General features: G+C 42.4%; 1 protein-coding gene across 1 annotated transcript in view; it reads right to left on the bottom strand.

Annotated features, from left to right (window-relative positions):
* Positions 1–18051, bottom strand: part of TBX21 (T-box transcription factor 21) — a 53121-nt gene extending 35070 nt beyond the window's left edge. Inside the window, exon 1 of the mRNA XM_014057826.2 lies at positions 17055–18051. Within this exon, the coding sequence (XP_013913301.1) occupies positions 17055–17671 (617 nt within the window). The 5' untranslated portion in view covers positions 17672–18051. The remainder of the gene's footprint in view (positions 1–17054) is intronic.
* Between the last annotated feature and the right edge of the window lie 254 nt (positions 18052–18305).

Below are 18305 nucleotides of genomic sequence, written 5' to 3'. Positions count from 1 at the left end.
ATGTTGCAATCAAAGCAACAAGTTAAAACTGTGGCTTTCCTTCCCTCCTTCTTGCCTGTCTTCCTAGCTACTGAACAGTCCGGAAGAAATAATCATTATTAAAGGCATTGAATATCATAGAACATCAGGCCCCTGTGTGATCAAAATAGAGGATGGGATTGAAATCCAAAAAGGACTTTTTAAACTTGGCTTTATTTCTAGACAGTTTACAGACGGAAGTTCCACAGCTTAAGGCTGAATATATAATTTAAAGCTCTTTTCTGTATAAATGGATGATGTGGCTGCCCACACCAAGGTACTACCTGTTTGCAGGATTCCTTAGTGAACTCCATACTTTTCAAAGTCCAAGACAACTCTAAAATTCTAAGATCAAGCTGCTATGTCAGTTTTCTTTCATTCTGAAAAATAAACCCCAGTTGCTCTATTGCCGTGATAGTGAACCTATGGCATGTGTGCCCAAAGTGCCACACGGAGCCATGTCACCTGGCACACAGGGCAGCATCTGTTCCTCTGCAGGTTTCTGGCGCGCATGCATACGCGACGATCAGCTGGCCTTTGTACACGCAGCAGCACCAGAAACCGGAAGGGCTAGTCTTCCATTTTCCAGCGTGAACATGCACGCTGGCCAGTGATTGATGCGTGCATTTGCGCAGCAGTAACCAGGACACTTGCTGGCCAGTGCGCATGTGTGCACCATAAACCAGAAGTTCATTTTCCGGCATGCGCATGCCCCCTGGCCAGCTCCTCTTTCTGGTCACGGCACAGACAAGCGCAGACGAAGTGCTCCCTTTTCGTCAGTCAGTGTTGAAAGGTTCATCATCACTGCTCTATTGAGTTCATCAGAAAACAATTTTGGCATTATATAACAAACATAAAATATGAGCCGTGGTGACAGGGGTGGGTTTCTCGCCCCGTTCCAACTGGTTCGGTTGGAACGAGGCCGGCGGCGTCCTCGCGCACGTGCGCGGCGTCCTCGCACACGCGTGCGTACTAGCATCTGTGCGATGCTCCAGCTGCTCCTGGAGGATCGCGCAGGCGCTGTATGCGTCCTGCGCATGCGTGGAAGCGCAGAATTCATCAAAACCGGGTAAGGAGCGGGCGCGCGGGCGCGCGCGGGCGCAGGGGGGGCCTTCGCCGTTCCCGGAAGTTACTTACTTCCGGGTTCGGCGACCAACCGGTTCGCAGGGACCGCCGCGAACCGGTTGAAACCCACCCCTGCGTGGTGATGCAGTGGTTAGAATGCAGTACTGCAGGCTTCTTCTGCTGACTGCTGCTGGTTGCAGTTTGGCAGTTCAATTCTCATCGGTTCAAGATTGACTCAGCTTTCCATCCTTCCGAGGTGGGTAAACTGAGGACCCAGATTGTTGAGAGCAATATGCTGACTCTGTAAATGGCTTAGAGAGGGCTGTAAAGCATTGTGAAGTGGTATATAAGTCTAAGTGCTATTGCTATTGCTATATCAAAAATTCCAGTTTAACATAAAGGAGTATGGAAAACAGGCATTATAGGCTCAGAACCCCAAAAGCATTTGGGAGGTCAGCTATACTGGCAAATAAGTAGCCTACAACAATAGACTTCCTTGCAAAACTATAATATGGCAGAAAAGAGAAACCTTGTTGGTATTATATTAGACTGCACATTAAAGGAAATATATAAGCTACTACATTGCAAATAACACACTGTTTAAACAAGTGATTGTCAGGCCAAGGCACTTTTCTGACAAGGCTGAAAAGTATTATCTGGACCAATGGCCTTATATTGCTGTCCCTTTTCTCAATATTCCTCCCTTTTTTCCTGTTTGTATCTTTCTCTCCACTGCTTCTCCTTTTCTCTTGCATTTCTTATTATTCGCATAGGCAATGGACGCATGGAAACAATGCTTTGAAATATTCCTTTCAACATCACAGCAACAAAATGCAGCTGACCACCTTTCCTTATTATCAAACAATAAGAAAAGGAAGACAATAGAGCAGTCCTGTTTGCAAATCACTTTCCTTCCATCTAAGGCCAAGCATGGAAACTAGGATGATATGGGTGAAGGTGCTGAATGGTATCTCCTGTGAAAAAGAAGGAGTAGGTAGGGTCCACAAAGCCCAAATATTCATCCAGAGAGATGTAGGGGGTGGGGGGTGGGCAGAACAGGTCCACCATCAGCACTTGTGCTAGCTACTAATGCTTGCTGCTGCTGCTGCTGCTGATAATGATGATGATGATAGGGAGCCTAGTTAGCTGAGTCTATGTTGGATTATAAAGTTATATCCTAAAGGTGCTTTTCAAAACACAGCTCAACTTTCTTTGGGTTTTTTTTTCCTTGAAGATGTTTCACTTCTCATCCAAGAAGCTTCTTAATTTCTTCAGAAGATGCTAAATGTTTTCAAGGGGGGGGGGAAGTCCAGTTGCCTTTTGAAAAGTGCCTTTCAGAGAACCATAGCTGGATGATTGAGAATCTCCATAGATAATTACAATTTTTTATTAAGTTTTCTATGAACTTCTGTAATTTTTATTTGCAATCCATAAAATCCATTCTGTCAATTGTATTTCTCTGATCATAACATTGCTATGATTTACATACTCATGGTGTTGCCTTGATTTAGTTATACATTTTAAAAAATTATTTTATTAGGAATGTAGAACAAGAGCATTTCAGGAAAGAAATGGGATTAATTTAACTGAATTAAATTTTGCACTCCACTTTTTCTTTATTATTATTTTACTTCTGGTTTTAAAACTTAGTTTAAAGATTTCCAAACTAAGTTTTCCAGGGCATATAATAAAAAATGACTCGTGTTGCCTTTCCAATTTCTGGGCCTTCTTATGTTCTTCTCCCTTTTTATCCATGACAATGTTCTTAAAGAAAACAATCAAACTATTGTTTTGCAGTCTGAAAACTTAAATGCTGTCCCCCAGCAAAACAACGTCCCCAGTGGTGAGTTGCTCCCGGTTTGGCACAGTTTGGCCGAACTAGTAGTGGTGGTGGTAGGAGGCTCTGTCCACCCACCTAGAAGCTTCTGCACATGCGTAGAAGAGTTGTGCACGCATGCAAGCATGAACGAAATGCAGTGGTAGGTTGCAGGCGGTAAGCCTCGGTATGGGCATAGCAGACCCTACCCGAAGCACTGGGTACTGTTCCAGTATGGTGCTCCAGAGAGCCGACCCCCCGCACCTGAGCTCCTTACCTGTCCTTTAAGCCTTTGGCGCTTCCGCGCACGGATATGGCGCGTACAGCATCTGCGTGATGCTTTGCCAAGCAGCTGGAGTGTTGCGGAGGCTTGTGGAAGCAGGTCGGACTCATGCGCACACTGCATACATGTGTGAGCACACCGTGAGTGCCCATGTGGGCAATGCCAGGCCCGTTCTAACCGTACCGGTTGGAACGGGATCCGGAACCCACCACTGACAAACTGGTAGTAAACTGGTTAGCAACCCATTACTGTACGTCTCACAAAATCTATTCAGAAATTGCCATGGGTTTGCAATTTTTAGTGTGATACAAGAAGAAAAGTTTTACCAAAATGGAGAAAAAGATCATCTCAACTGTATTTACTTCAACACATTGTCCTCACGGTGGCTATATCTTGTTTTGGTAAAACATTTTGTTATTTAGTTATTTCTTGTTTACATTTATATCCCACCTTCAATTCAGGAACTGAAGATGGCATACAGACTTCTATTGATCCAAGCCACTCAGACAAAAGTGAAATAGCTAGACTGAGAAAGAATGACTGGCCTCAAATCACCCAGGGAACTTATTTGCTTATTTGAATGTGTGGTAGTCTAGCATTTTAATCACTACACCACCCTGGTTCTCAAGATAGTTTTTGATACATGAGTTACAAGCCAAGTGACATTCTGGGTGGACATTTTATGCTACACCCTAATTATATTTTCTGTACATCAAGCTATTGCACAGTTATTTTAAATGATATTAAATGGATATTAGTATTTAGTAGAATTATTCAGGGGTGTGATTCAATCAGTTCACTGAACTGGTAGTTGCAAGGACTGGCTGGCCCCGCCCACCCCTCCCCTCCCCGGAGTCTCCACGTGGCCCATTTTGGATGCCAGGTAAGTGCAGGGTCCATGAGGAGGCTCTGTGAGGGTGAAAAATGGGACTCCTGGAAGTTCCATAAGTCTGGAAATGGGCCCCTTTCCGGCAGTGGTGGGTTTCAAATTTTTTTCGAACCTACTCTGTGGGTGTGGCCTCCTTTGTGGGAGTGGCTTGCCGGCCATGTGACCTGGTGGGAGTGGCTTGCCGGCCATGTGTTTTCTCTCTCTCTCTCTCTTTTTCTTTCTTTGCTTCCTTTTGTCTCTCTGTCCCTTTTTTCTTTTTTTCTTTCATCTCTCTCACTTTTTCTTTCTTTTTTTATTTATTTCTTTCTTCCTTTCTTTCTCTTTCTCTCTGTGTGAGTCTGTGTGTGTCTGTGTCTCTGTGTGTGTGTGTCTTTGCCTCTCTCTCTCCCTCCCTCCCTCCCTCCCTCTGTGTCTCTCTATGTGATTCTCTCTCTGTGTCTGTCTGTCTGTCTCACTCTTTTCTCTCTCTGTGTATCTCTCTCCTCCCTCCCTCTGTGTCTGTGTCTCTCTCTCATTCCCTCTATCTCTCTGTGCCTCTGTCTGTCTGTCTGTCTCTATCACACACACACACATAGACACAGAAACAGACACACACACACATACTGTGGTCACCTTGTTGAGTGTTCCAATCACATTTGAAACACTCAACAACTGGCCTTTATTCATGGTTTTTGCAGCATTCTGCAGACATGAGGGCAAAATATATGGTTAAAAGTACCTGGCAGCAGCGTTCTTCCCTGGGGGGCTCCGCAGAACATCCCAAGACCAATGGCGGGATGAGGGATGGAATCTTCGCTGCAGTCCAGTAAAGCTTCCTCCACCAGAGGCAGCAGGACCAAAGCCCCTCTCCCAACTGCCCTTCCTCCCTCTGAGGGTGAGGGACCCAGCTGCCCTGCTGCCTCTGGCTTCCTTCCGAGAGTCTCCATTCTCCAGGGCTGTAATTGTGCAGGCTGTGTGTGCGTGCTTATGTTTTCCATGGGGGTGACGGATGGGCTCCGGAATCGCTCCATGCCTTGGAAAACATAGGCGCACACAGGCAGCGGGGCAGCCAGGACAAGGGAGTGCAACCCGCACGGCTTGTTCAAACAGCAAAAGAAGGGACAGGAGTTCGGCTGTTTGAAAAGCCCTGCTTGGACTCCTCTCCTGTTCCTTCTTTTGCTGTTTCTACATGCCGAGTGGGTCGCGCTGCCTTGTCGACAAGGGCGCTTTGTAGCGACAGGGACCAGGACCGGTAACGGCATTCCTGGAAGTTAATTACTTCCAGGTTCACCGACCAACCGGTCCGCAAGGATTGGCAAGGACCGGTAGGAACCCACCCTTGCTTTCCAGCCTCTGGAAGGCCTCTGGAGCCCAAGGGAGGCTGTTTTTACCCTCCCAGAGGCTGAAAGAAAGGCTCCGGAGCCTGGGAAGGATGAATGTTGAATGTTGAATGTTTATTTTATTTATATGCTGCCCTTTTCCCCCGAAGGGGACTCAGGGCAGCTCACAACTCAACCAAGGGAGAGGGATGCAGACAAAAATTAAAATGACACGCAACAATACATAATTTAAAACACACAAGAGTCATACCATTCGAGAAGGGGGTAGAAGCTTTTTAGCCCCAGGCCTGTCGGAATAGCCAGGTTTTAAGGGCTTTGCGGAAGGTCTGGAGGGTGGTGAGGGTTCGAATCTCCACAGGGAGTTCGTTCCAGAGGGTCGGAGCGGCCACAGAGAAGGCTCTCCTCCGGGTAGTCGCCAGTTGACACTGGCCGGCAGATGGAATTCGGAGGAGGCCTAATCTGTGGGATCTAATCGGTCTAGAGGAGGTAATTGGCAGCAGGCAGTCTCTCAAGTACCCAGGTCCAATACCATGAAGGGCTTTATAAGTGACGACTAGCGCCTTGAAGCGTATCCGGACACCAATAGGCAGCCAGTGCAGCTCGCGGAGGATAGGTGTTACGTGGGTGAACCGAGGTGCACCCACGATCGCTCGCGCGGCTGCATTCTGGACAAGCTGAAAATGCCCTTGCCTGCCTGCTGTGGTGTAGGAGGCTGAGTAGGCCACACCCACCATGGCAACGCACACATAGCTACCGGGCAGAAAACCGGTTGCTAAAATGTTTGAATTCAACCCCTGGAATTATTACAATTAAGCATTGTTATATTTTGATACATTCTAACAGGCTTCATTAACTGTATAGGATCATTGATTTTTCAGGCTTTCATCATTTCTTATCCCTTTCCTCCAAGGTCCTCTCTCCACCCTTGACCCACCACTTTGCCAGCGGTGGATCTTACATCATCTTTACAGATTTCTATGCTCTTCTTATTTGTAACCTTTAATGAATTCCAAGACTGGATCAGGAGCCAATTGAAATAACAGCAGTATATGAGTATAGTAAATAAATAAATAAATAAATAAATTTTATTTCAGAAGTTGTAGAGGGGTCTGTTCAATTGATAGGAAAAACCACATAGGAAAAATATATGGATGGCTGTATTTACACATTTTTACTTCCTCTCATAAAGGAGTAACACTTTAAATCAATAATTGGGAAGTGATATTTGTTCTTCTACAAAAGGACAATTTTCCCGAATCAGATACTTACCCATTCACAGTAATGTGTAAATGCAGCTATTCTTGCAGTCAAGGAGAAGAGACGGAAAATATGAATTTTCAATGGGTTTAATTTTTCACGCTAAAAAAGTACAGGTAGTCCTCAACTGTTGTGTTTTCCTCCCAATAATTCGATCAGTGTTCCATCGCTCAGGCTGGGGGGTCAAATTTTATACCCCTCAGAGAGGGTCCGCAACTTGGGAGTCCTCCTGGATCTACAGCTGACTTTTGACCACCATCTGACGGCTGTGACCAGGGGGGCATTTGCCCAGGTTCGCCTGGTGCGCCAGTTGCGACCCTACCTGAACCGGGAGGCCCTCACAACAGTCACTCGGGCCCTTGTGACCTCTAGGCTGGAATACTGCAATGTGCTCTACATGGGGCTGCCCTTGAAGAGCATCCGGCGACTTCAGCTGGTCCAGAACGCAGCCGCGCGAGTGATTGTGGGTGCACCTCGGTTCACCCACATAACACCTATCCTCCGCGAGCTGCGCTGGCTACCTGTTGATCTCCGGGTGCGCTTCAAGGTGCTACTTGTCACTCATAAAGCCCTTCATGGTAGTGGGTCTGCGTACTTGAGAGACCGCCTCCTGCCAATTACCTCCCTGCGACCAATTAGATCACATAGATTAGGCCTCCTCCGAGTTCCATCTGCCAGTCAGTGCCGACTGGCAACTACACGGAGGAGAGCCTTTTCAGTAGTAGCTCCGACCCTTTGGAACGATCTCCCCGTGGAGATTCGTACCCTCACCAACGTCCAGACCTTCCGCACAGCCCTTAAGACCTGGCTAGCCCGTCAGGCCTGGGGACAAAGATAACTGTCCCCACCCGAATGATGAATGAATGTTGCTTACTATTTTACTTCTATGTATTGTTTGTGTCTATTGTCTGTATACCCCCCCCTCATTTTATGTAAGCCGCCCTGAGTCCCCTCAGGGAAAAGGGCGGCCTATAAGTATTAATAAATACTCAAATACTCAAATACTCAAACTTACAGCCACAATTGAGCTCAAATTTCTGTTGCTAAGCAAGGCAGTTGTTAAGTGAGTTTTACCTTATTTTATGTCTTTTTTGCCACAGTTATTAAATGAATCATTGCAGTTGTTAAGTGAATTGTGGGGTCATAAGCAAATCTGGCTTCCCCCATTTACTCTGCTTTTTGGAAAATAGCAGGGAAAGTTACAAATGGATGATCACCTGACTCTGTCTTAAATATATGCCAGTTGCCAAGTCAAGTTGTGTCACATGACCGTGGGAATGCTGCGACAGAGCTAAGCGTGAAAACCAATCATAAGCCACTTTTTTCGCAGCTTCGAAGAATCATTAAATGAATGGTTTTAAATGGTACATTAGAGAGACACAAATGAACCCTCTCCCTGAAATGCTATATTTTAATAAGCATACGTGCTTTTTTTTAAACAGTTAAAGTATTCAGAGTTACAATCTGCTAATACTCAATACTACTGTACAGCCATTTAACTCCAGTTTGGCATCACTTATCTTTATTATTTCTGCCATCCCTTATATGTTTGCAAATTTTAGTTTATTTTTCAATCTGAGAAGGAATATAGCATGATGTCATGGAAAATCTTAATGAATGGGGGCAGGAAACTCAGTAAATTTTACATGCTTAATAATAAAATCCACAACATTACATCTTGAGTTTCATTTCCTCACCTTTCCTTACCCATCATAAAATATTAGCTTCAGGAAGAAATGACAAAGTTTCAGAACTGTTTTTACTCTTCAAATCTTACAAATGTATACATTTTAAAAGACATGGCAATAAGTAAAATAACATGTAGGTACAGTGTGCTAACAGCTGCAACACTATCCCGTGTTCAAAAAGTCATCCTCTATCAATTAATCATTATTAAATTTCAATTCTTTACTATGTGTTTATTAATTAATAATCAATTAACCTAAAAATTTAATCTATGAATTTAATTAAAAAGTATTAGTTTGCATATATAGAAAGCAGACTTTTGAGTGAGAGTGAAATCCCATATGGTGTTTCAAACTAAAAGGCAGGTCCCAGTTAAAACTATTTCAACACTTTTCCAGAGGTGATTTAAATTCTATGCTTCTAGGTTTTTTTTTAAATACTGCTATTAAAAATAGTTTAATTTTGCTACATAAAACAATGCATCCAGGATTCTATTTCCTTTATTTACAAAAAGAATGCAGTTAATTGAGTTAATGTTGCAATATAAATAAATGCTTTTATCAACTTCATTGAATGATAAGTTTGCTCTGATCAGTAGCAATTTTTAAAAAATTATGTTGGGGCGAATTATTTCCGGAAAGCTCTTGTATGTGATAGTGTACTTATATGCATGAGAAAAACTGAACAATAATTATTTATGAGTGGGAAAAAGTGAATCCTGAATATTTTTCAAAAAATTTTATTTAGCAGTTACACTTTTGGATTTTGGATTTGGATTTTATTCAATTTGTAGGCCGCCCTATTCGCCGAAGGGACTCAGGGCGGCTGAACAAAGCCAAGGGAGGGGAAATTACAAAAAATAAGACAAAGACAATCAGACAATACAAACAGTTTAAAAGCACAACAGACACAGCAGATTCGAGTAGGGGGGGGGGACTCAACCCCAGGCTTGCTGGGACAGCCAGGTCTTCACAGCCATCCGGAAGGCCTGAAGGGTGGAGAGGGTCCAAATCTCCATGGGGAGCTCGTTCCAAAGGGCCGGGGCAGCCACAGTCTCCTGCCCTGTTGCAACCACAAGGAAGCAGAAGTGGGTTAGTGCCCACATGGGATCCTGCTGGACATGGCTGCTGGAGCCACTACCATAAGGTGAGGCAGGTGTCGGGGCATGGGGGCTTGGCTAAGGGGCCCTGAGGTAAGCGGGCGCAGGGCATGTGGGACAGCTCCATCCCCACACCTCATGGCGGTGGCACTAGTGCACCTTGTGCCCCCCTGCTTCAAAAAATTTAGCCAGGTAGGTTCTCTATCTGGTTGCTGGATGGGTGTGGACATTGTGGGCATGGCCTAGTCAGCCACCTGCACCATGGTGGGGGGGGGGGCAAAATTTTTGCCATCCCCAGGCTCCTGAGGCTTTTCTCAAGTCTCTGCGAGGGTGAAAACAGCCTCCCCAGGCTCTGGAGGCCCTTTGGAGGCCAGAAATTTCCCAAATTTCTGGTAGGCCTGTTTTTCATCCTCCCTGAGCCGCGCCTCCCGCACATGGAAAAAAACTTCCAAAAATAAGCCCTAGTGCTTATTTTGGGGCCCAAAAGAAAATAAGACCTGGTCTTCTTTTTGGAAAAACACAACTAATAATAGAATAATAATAAACAAGCAGGAAATAAAATTTAAAAAATAATAGCTAGTTGCCTAAATAGAGCTATTTATCCTGCCTCCCAAAAGTGACACACCAGGTATTGAGGAGGGAAAGCAGAGTGCTATCACTAACAATTCTCTTCCTCTTGCTACTATTTCTAAATGAACTATTCATAATAAAGTCTCAGAAAATTATTTTACTGAATAAGCAAACACGTGTGGAAGAAACAATCTTGTGGAAGAAGGTAGTATATACAAACTATGCAGTAGTTTTAAAGTGGGTAGCAGCTCATTAAATTATTATGCTCAGAAATGGCCCTTCATCTAGTGAAGCCATAAACACGGCAAAACATTATCCTAATCAATAATCATTCTCAAAACTTTCCAGTCAGATGCTATTCCAGACCAATGTACTTCTAGGAATTCTGAGAGTAGTAACCCATCCAGATGGTGCCAGATTGAGGCAACCTAAACAACCTGCATTCTGTTGAGCTGATCATTTCCATATTCCAATAGCTCATTCTGAATAAGTTTACTAGGCATAACCGGATCACGTTCTTGGTTGACGCGCAAAGAGAATTGCTCAAAACAAAAGTAGAACTAAAAGTTAGGGGGAAAAAAATAAACGTTTCTTCTTTACTTATTGATGCCATTCATGAAATGAAATAATAATGCATTAATATATAATAATATTATAATTACACATAATAAAAATAAGGACAATGAATGATGCATTAGTCCCACAGCGACAGATCTACTTACCAACAAGCCAAAGTGGGGAAGTACACTTCAGACAGTTGAAGAAGAAACAGGGCATTGGAAGAATATCTAACAGTGAAGAAGATGCACTGAATTCATATTACAAAGAAGGCTTACTAAACAACAAAGAGACCAATTAGCCTACAAGAAAAACCAAATGAAGAACAGGATGACAAAGCAAATTATTACACGGCCAATACATAAAAAACCTTGCAGACAAAGCAGACAAGAACATTTTCTGTGAGATGGGCGCCATATAAATTTAATTAATGGACAAATAGACAAATAAATAACAACACTAGTGATGGCTAATAGCAGGAAAGTTGAAGAAAGAGAGAGAGTGATATTTTTTGTTGCACAAGACCAAGCTTTAATAGATACTTATAAAGCTAGAGTTGAGAAGATGGGCAAAGAAGCTGAAGAAACAGTGGACTATCTAGTTAGCGTCTGCAAGAATATTATGCAAGCTTACCACAAACAACGGCATGACAAAAAAGTAATAACAATGCATTGGATTATCTGTGAAAAGTACATTGACTTGCATGAAAGAACTGATGGGACCACAAAAGTATTAGAAAATAAAAAAGCCAAAATTCTAAAGTCCAGTGAATTTTGGACCTTAGAATTCAAACAGACAAGCAACTGCCATACCACACCCCAAAGTTAACAACTGTTGATTAGAAAGTCAAAAAAATGGATAGTAGACACCGTAATATTTGGAGATAGCAGAATGGAAGCAAAAGAATTGAAGAAAATTACAAAATACAAAGAGTTATAAGTAGAAATAGAATAATTATGACAAGTGCAGCATGGATCATACCAATAGCAATGGGACCATTGAGTGCAATTGCAAAACATCTAGAAATGAACACCATCGGCATTGATAAAATCACCATCAGTCAGTTGCAAAAGGCAGTTTTACTTGGAATAGCTTACATCATGCTACAATACCTTGAAGACTATCAAACAGTACCTACCTTTCCCAGGTCCTTGAGAACAACTGGAAAGGTGAATAAAAATGCCCAAACATCTGACTGAAAATGCAACAATAATGATACAATTCTGATATGTTCAGCACCATATTTCTCCCCCCCCCCCCAACCACTTGTCAAGTCTGTATTTCAAAGGAGACATTTTTTTCTGGTTTATTCAGAGTTTTTTTTTCCTGTGTGATCTTTGCCTTATACACAGGCGCAAACAGCATTTTTGCATAGGAAATTATTTCCTCCATTTTACTTCCAATTTCTAAAAACTAAACACAATGGCATGATGGTGATGGCGGATATCAGGAATTACTAGATAGCCTTTTATTTATTGACTAGCCCAACAATGCAAGAAAAGCCATTCAGACATACCCATTGCTAATTTTTAACTAAATAAATGCAAGACACCAATTGGGAGAATTTCATCTAAATTATCTTCTGGTTGGAATTCTGTTTTAAGGACAAATAATATTCCATTATTTGAGTAGGCCTCATATCAGTAGGCCTCAAGTATCATCCAGTGGCCAGAGTCTTTGCTGCCCTCTAATGATTTGTCAGAGTTTTGCTGCTCTGATCTGGTAGCCTTATAAAATTAAGAAGAAAAAATATATCTTGAAGATACCCTCCTTGCAGTACATCCATATTTTTGTTCCCAGCCAGAGTTTTGCTAGTTAGACAGACAACTATCTAAATTGGACAAACTATCAATTTCACAATCAAAAGATTCTGAGCAGCATACAACAAAGTTAAAAAGACAATATATACAAATCAATATTTTAAAATTTAAAATTATATAAATAAATAGGTAGAATGAGTTTGCTGTTGTAGCGGCCAAGTAACTGCCCAAGGCGACAACTTTTGTATAGACTTTTTCCATGTTCCTAAATTAGAATTTAGCCGCATTTGAAACCGCAAGGAGCATAGAATTTGCTGTCTTCATTTCCAATCTATTGTGTCTCTGTTTCAAGTCATGCAATCCCCTAACTTCTTCACAACGAAGTCGCTGACAAACCTTCAACGGGCTGGGAGAGATTACTTAGGATGACTTAAGTCTGCCTCAGTCATGGTTGTGAATGAGATGAAGTCAAAGTCATGACAGAGATAGTGAGGACAATTAATCAGTGGGATGTTTTACCTCCAATAGCTGTAGTTCTCCAACATTGGAAGTTTTAAGAAAAGATTGGGCAGCCATTTGTCGGGATGGTATAGGGGCCCCTGCTCAAGCAGGGGTTTGGACCATAAGACCTCCAAGGTCTCTTCCAACTCTATCATTCTTTAAATAATAATGCCAAGACATTTTATATATTCTATATTTTTCAGAGTATAAGATGCACCAGAGTATAAGATGCACCAAGATTTTGAAGAGGCAAATTAAAACAAAGTTTTTTGCACTCTGCAGACCTCCTAAAAATGGGCCTGTTTTTGCAAAAATTGGCCTGGGTTTTTTTTCCCCAAAAAAGGGCATGAATAGCCTTTAGGAGGTTTTTAGGGTGCTCCTGCGGGGTGGGGGTGCCCCTCCCAAAAATGAGCACAAATGGCCCGTTTTATGTAAAAAAAAACCATACATAGCCTTTAGGAGGTTTATAGAGTGTTCCTGGGGGGTGGGGGGGGCAGAAATTGAGCAAAAAATGGCCCATTTTTCACTCATTTCTGTCCTCTCCAGACCCAAGGAGTACTCTGGAAGCCTTCCTAAAGGCTAAACATGGCCATTTTGGTGAAGGGGCGGGGTTTCGGGAGGCCAAAATGCTTGTATTCAGTGTATAAGATGCATCCAGATTTTCAGCCTCTTTTATGAGGGAAAAAGGTGCATCTTATACTCTGAAAAATAAGGTAATTTGGGAGCAGAATGAGTAAAAAGTTCAGGATCTAAAGGCAGATTCATCTTTGAATGTGAACTCTTCAACTTCAATAGCCACATTTCCTATATAAGTGTGAATTTGAGGCGAGAATTTTTCTTCAGTAAGATAATTGAAACTTTTAGATCTTCACTTTAAAGATCTTTCAATTGCAGAAAATCAATACTTTTTAAAGCCCTGGTCCTCTTTCCGAAGGCCGGAGGAGACAACATCATCTTCTATTGTATCCTGTGTGGCTTTGTGGCATAAATTGCCTTGCAATGAAGACCTTGTTGGTCTATGAATCTTGACATCTTTCCATGTCATTTCTTTCTCCTAATTTTCAATCTCTCCTTAGGATTGATCACTATACAATTTAAGACAAACTCTGGAATAAGTTGGTATGTAGGAGAAGAAAAGTGTAGTGATAAGCATGGAAATCCATAACTGTACTCTTTATTTTCATACCTTCTCAGAAGAGAAGAGAAAGAAACTGAAGAGACCTGGTTGGCATGTTTAAGCTGTGTAGTGAGATGTTTCTCCTTCCCTTTCCTCCGTCTCTGCTACAGGTAGGTCCTTGGGTACTGCAGCTCAGTTGAGAGGAATTTGAGCAGAAATGAGCAGAGAGAAGAGGGCAAAAAATGGCAATGATAAAATCGTAAAGATTTCCTAATATGACAGTGAATTGCCTGGAGAAAATATGAGGAATGGTGTGAGATAGGTAGGTTCATGTGTTAATATGTTCACAGCTTCGTTTCTAGAAAAAGAGATTTGTGGCAGTACATCCTTCATTAGTTCTGTAGTTCCTCAGGATTAAAGAAATAAATTCTACAAAGGGTCCATGTGGCAATTAGAAAACAAATCAGAAGGCTAAACTAACTTTCTCTCTTCATAATCAAGTTCAAATAAAGTAATCGTAAATACTTGGCTTTTTATTGTTTATATTGTCCTGTGTCCTTGTTCTCTGTAAAATCAAACTGCTGGTATATCTTAAGAATCAAATTTGATCTTTTTTCTGACTCAGCTGAAAAGCCAGCTGACATATTCACATGAGAAAAAAACATATATTTTCCTAACACTGTGCTGGGAGATCACTGGTTAATTGCCTGTTTAACCACGATTTATAAAGGTGTTTTGACAAATATGTGCCCACAAGCACCACAAGAAAGCAACTTGAACACTTATTATGTCAAGTGGGAAAATGAACAAACTAGAACTTTGTAAATTAGGATTTGGTGATTTAAGAATTTTTGGTCAATTCATAGACTTTCTCCATCATTTTGAAGATTACATTTTTTTTAAGTAGCCATTGTTTAAGTTGCATCACTTACTCCGAGTTTTGAGGATAAAGCTACTAACATCAAAATAGTTCAAAATAGCTTATAAATAATTGCATCCAACTATGGACAACTAAATAATATTTCAAAAAAGGTGGTCAATAGAGAAGTGATTGCCCAAATTTAATTAAGATCCCACATGTGAAATAACATGCTTCTCAACTATAAGAAATGTATTGTGACATTTGTTCTTTGCATTTTTATACTTTTGATTTTTCTCTGTATTTGCAATGCTATGTCTGATATGAGTGGTCCCATAACTATGTATTATTTCTGCTACGTGTTTGAAACTTCTAAGACATCCTGATATTCCTTCTTTTTCTTTATATTTAATGTGGAGAATCCAACACTTAACGTGCCCACATTCTTTGGTTTAATAGAGTTTCAGTGCTGTTATCAGTAACATTTTTCTAGACTATGTGATCAATCCAGTTAACCTGTTTTTTATTATCTGATCATTATTAATTCATTTACAAAATGGTCCTACATATTTCTGTTCAAAAGTCACCTTATTTAATTAAGTTGTGTTCCTTCCCAGATAATTAGATATAATAATACAATTTCTAATTATAATCAATAGATTACTAAAGTAATGTGATTTCTTTTTTAACATAAACATTTTGGTTATTGAAGGAAGTATAAGGTAATTCTCAAATTAAGAAATAAGAGCACCATTTAAGATAAGTGAATATATAAGATAAGGGCATCTTTAATAATATCTCTATAAATCCACATTTCATTTTTAATCTCATTTTAATTCCCTCTTACAGTAGCATACCAGAACTAAAATAGCCTCATGAAAACAAACATAAACAGATGTGCCTCTAACTCTTAGTGACACTCATTAAAATTGGTCTCACTGATTAATCAGCTAAAGCTTTCTTTTTTTAACTAGCATAAAATGCCCTGAAATAGAGAGAAAGAAATCTGTAACTAGGAATTAAACTATCAAGAGCATTAATTAAACCTTCAATTGAGTATCAAGTATTAGTTGAAATTGATTTTAAAAATTACATCCCATAAAAAGCAAAAGAGAACTGTTTAAACGCATACACAGGTATTTTGTTCCCGCAGCCTACATGCTTTTTTTAAATAGCATAGCTTTTATACTATTTTTCAATTTGAGAAGTTCTGATGAGGGAAAAATTTTGAAATTCAACACATATTACTTATTAAAAAAAAAATCTAAGCCATCTAAATCATATTCTTCTTAGAACCAAAATGTCTTTTTGTACCCCTTTTTAGTTTCCATTACGCTATTGCTTGTTAAAATAAAAATAATAAATAAATAAAAGTTACACACTTTCTTGCTTTCTTAGTTATTCTGTAAATAAACAGAAATAATAGAAAATCAGTGTCAGTTACTACTTGTGGATACAAAATTATTTGGGGTCCCAGCAGACCAGTAACATTAGTTAACCTTTTATCCATTCTGCTAGGCAGCTGTTCATGCGGATGAGTCACATCAAATTTGCCTTTCGAAAACTTGGTAGCAACGTTTCCAATGTAATATTGTAAATTAAGCCTGAATACATATGTTTCATGGGGAGGGGGATAGTGGAAGAATATAAATAAAGTTTCTGACCATCTATCTAGAGGTCATCAGGTTCCTGGAAAACAACTTTCCCATATAACTAAGGTTTAGGAAAAGTTTCTACAGGAAGCACAGATTCTTCCAGAATGATAAGCATCTAAACTGATGGGATCCTGCAAATGGGAAAGGAGTTCACCCTTGAAATATTTAAATGTTTATCTTAATGTTCTCTCCCCCCCCTCCCCGCCCCGAAATAAGCCAGCTGGATAGTCTGATTGGTTCTCCCTCGGTTACAAAAATATGGGTAGATTAGCAGGACCGTCCTCGGGGTCCCTGCCCAGCGAGCCCTAGAGAGAAATTGCCAAGCCAACCACCTGTTTTTGCAGCCAAACGCACGCACAGACAGCTGGTGCCTGTAAGAGACTAGACTTTCCCCATCCCGGCTCCTCTTCCGTTTGGGATAAAAGTTCTCAGCAAACGTGGAAAGAGAAACGCGGGTCTTTCCCCTTCCCCCCTCCTCCTCCTTCGCGGCTGGACCCCCACTTGTCCCCTTCTCGAAGCCCCAGATCCGTTTGCCCTTCGCCCCCCGCGGCCCAGCCCCAGCCAATTGCCGGGCTGCCGTGGCGTCTCCTCGCATGGCTCACCTGCCCTGCTTGGTAATGATCATTTCCGTCTGATGCTTGTGGAACTTGGCCCAGAGCGGGTAATTGTTGAGGACCACCTGGGTCTTTCCGGAGATCTGATAGCCCGGCACGGGATAGAGAGGAGCCCGTGAGAACACGTGCTGGACCGCTGTCGAGTAGCAGCCTTCTCCGGCGGGCGCGCTGGCATACAGATCCCCGGCGCTGGGGTAGAGATCGCTAGCTGAGACCGAGAAGCCAGGATTCCCGGCGGGGACAGTTGATGCTGGGATAGGCGGGGGAGGCTGAGCTCGGTAGGAAGAGCAGTTGTTCGCTGCCGGCCCCAAAAACCTGCTCGAAGAAGCCGAGTCGGTCCCCGCAAATGCGCTTTGCACCATTGGACTTCCATAGGCCAGCCCTAAGTTGCAGCCGCCTTCCTGCAAGGGGGGATCGGGATAGTAGAAGCGGTCCTGGGGGGCTCCCAATTTCAGCTCGCCCCCACCGCCCGTGTCTTTGGTCGTGGTTCCCTGGAGGTCCGGAGGCTCCTTGGCAAAGTTTTGGCTCTCTGCCCCGTTCAGCATGGTGAGGGCAGCGGCGGTCGGATTGGCAGGTCCTCCGGTGAGTGAATCCAAGGCGCCCATTGAAGAAAAAGACTCGCGGGACAGATTCGCGGCTCGGAGCGGCAGCAGGTGGGAAGCGGGGAGGGAGAGGAGAGCAAAACAAAAGTTTTGAGATGGAGAGGAGAGAAAGTCGAAAGCCCGGAGGAACCGCTGCAGCGCTCAGAGTTTCATCGAGACTGGAAAAGGCGCATCAGCGCTCGCCTTCTTCACACTTTTCCGGTCAATTGCAACAGCACCGAGGCCAGTTAGTCAATTGCACGGCTGCGTCTTCTTAAAATCCTGACTTGCTCCGCTATCGTTTAACGGGGTGTTTGGAGAGAGAGAGAGAGGAAACTTTCGCGACTTTGCTGCGTCAAGATCCGGTTGATAGTGGCAACGGCAGAGTCAAGATCACAGTTAGTCGCGCTGGATTTCTTCCTTAGGACTTTTCCGAAGACTCGGCGGAGCTTTTCCTGCACTAATCACTTCTTCGCTACTCCGCCAATCCATCCTCTTTGCCTCAAAAAACTGCGCTCTCGATCTGCCCCCTATTAAAAGAAAGACAAACGGCTCCTCTTCCATTGGCTGGGGAGAGTTTTTAAGTCCCGCCCCTCGGTTCTGCCTTCCCCTCCAAGGGCGAGCGGCGCTTATTACTTGAATGGATGTGATCGGGTCC

The sequence above is a fragment of the Thamnophis sirtalis genome, unplaced genomic scaffold, assembly GCF_051295495.1.
Source record: "Thamnophis sirtalis isolate CommonGarterSnake01/CBP01778 unplaced genomic scaffold, rThaSir2_p1.2 scaffold_4, whole genome shotgun sequence".
NCBI lineage: Eukaryota > Metazoa > Chordata > Lepidosauria > Squamata > Natricidae > Thamnophis > Thamnophis sirtalis.
This window is presented reverse-complemented; position numbering and strand designations above follow the sequence as displayed.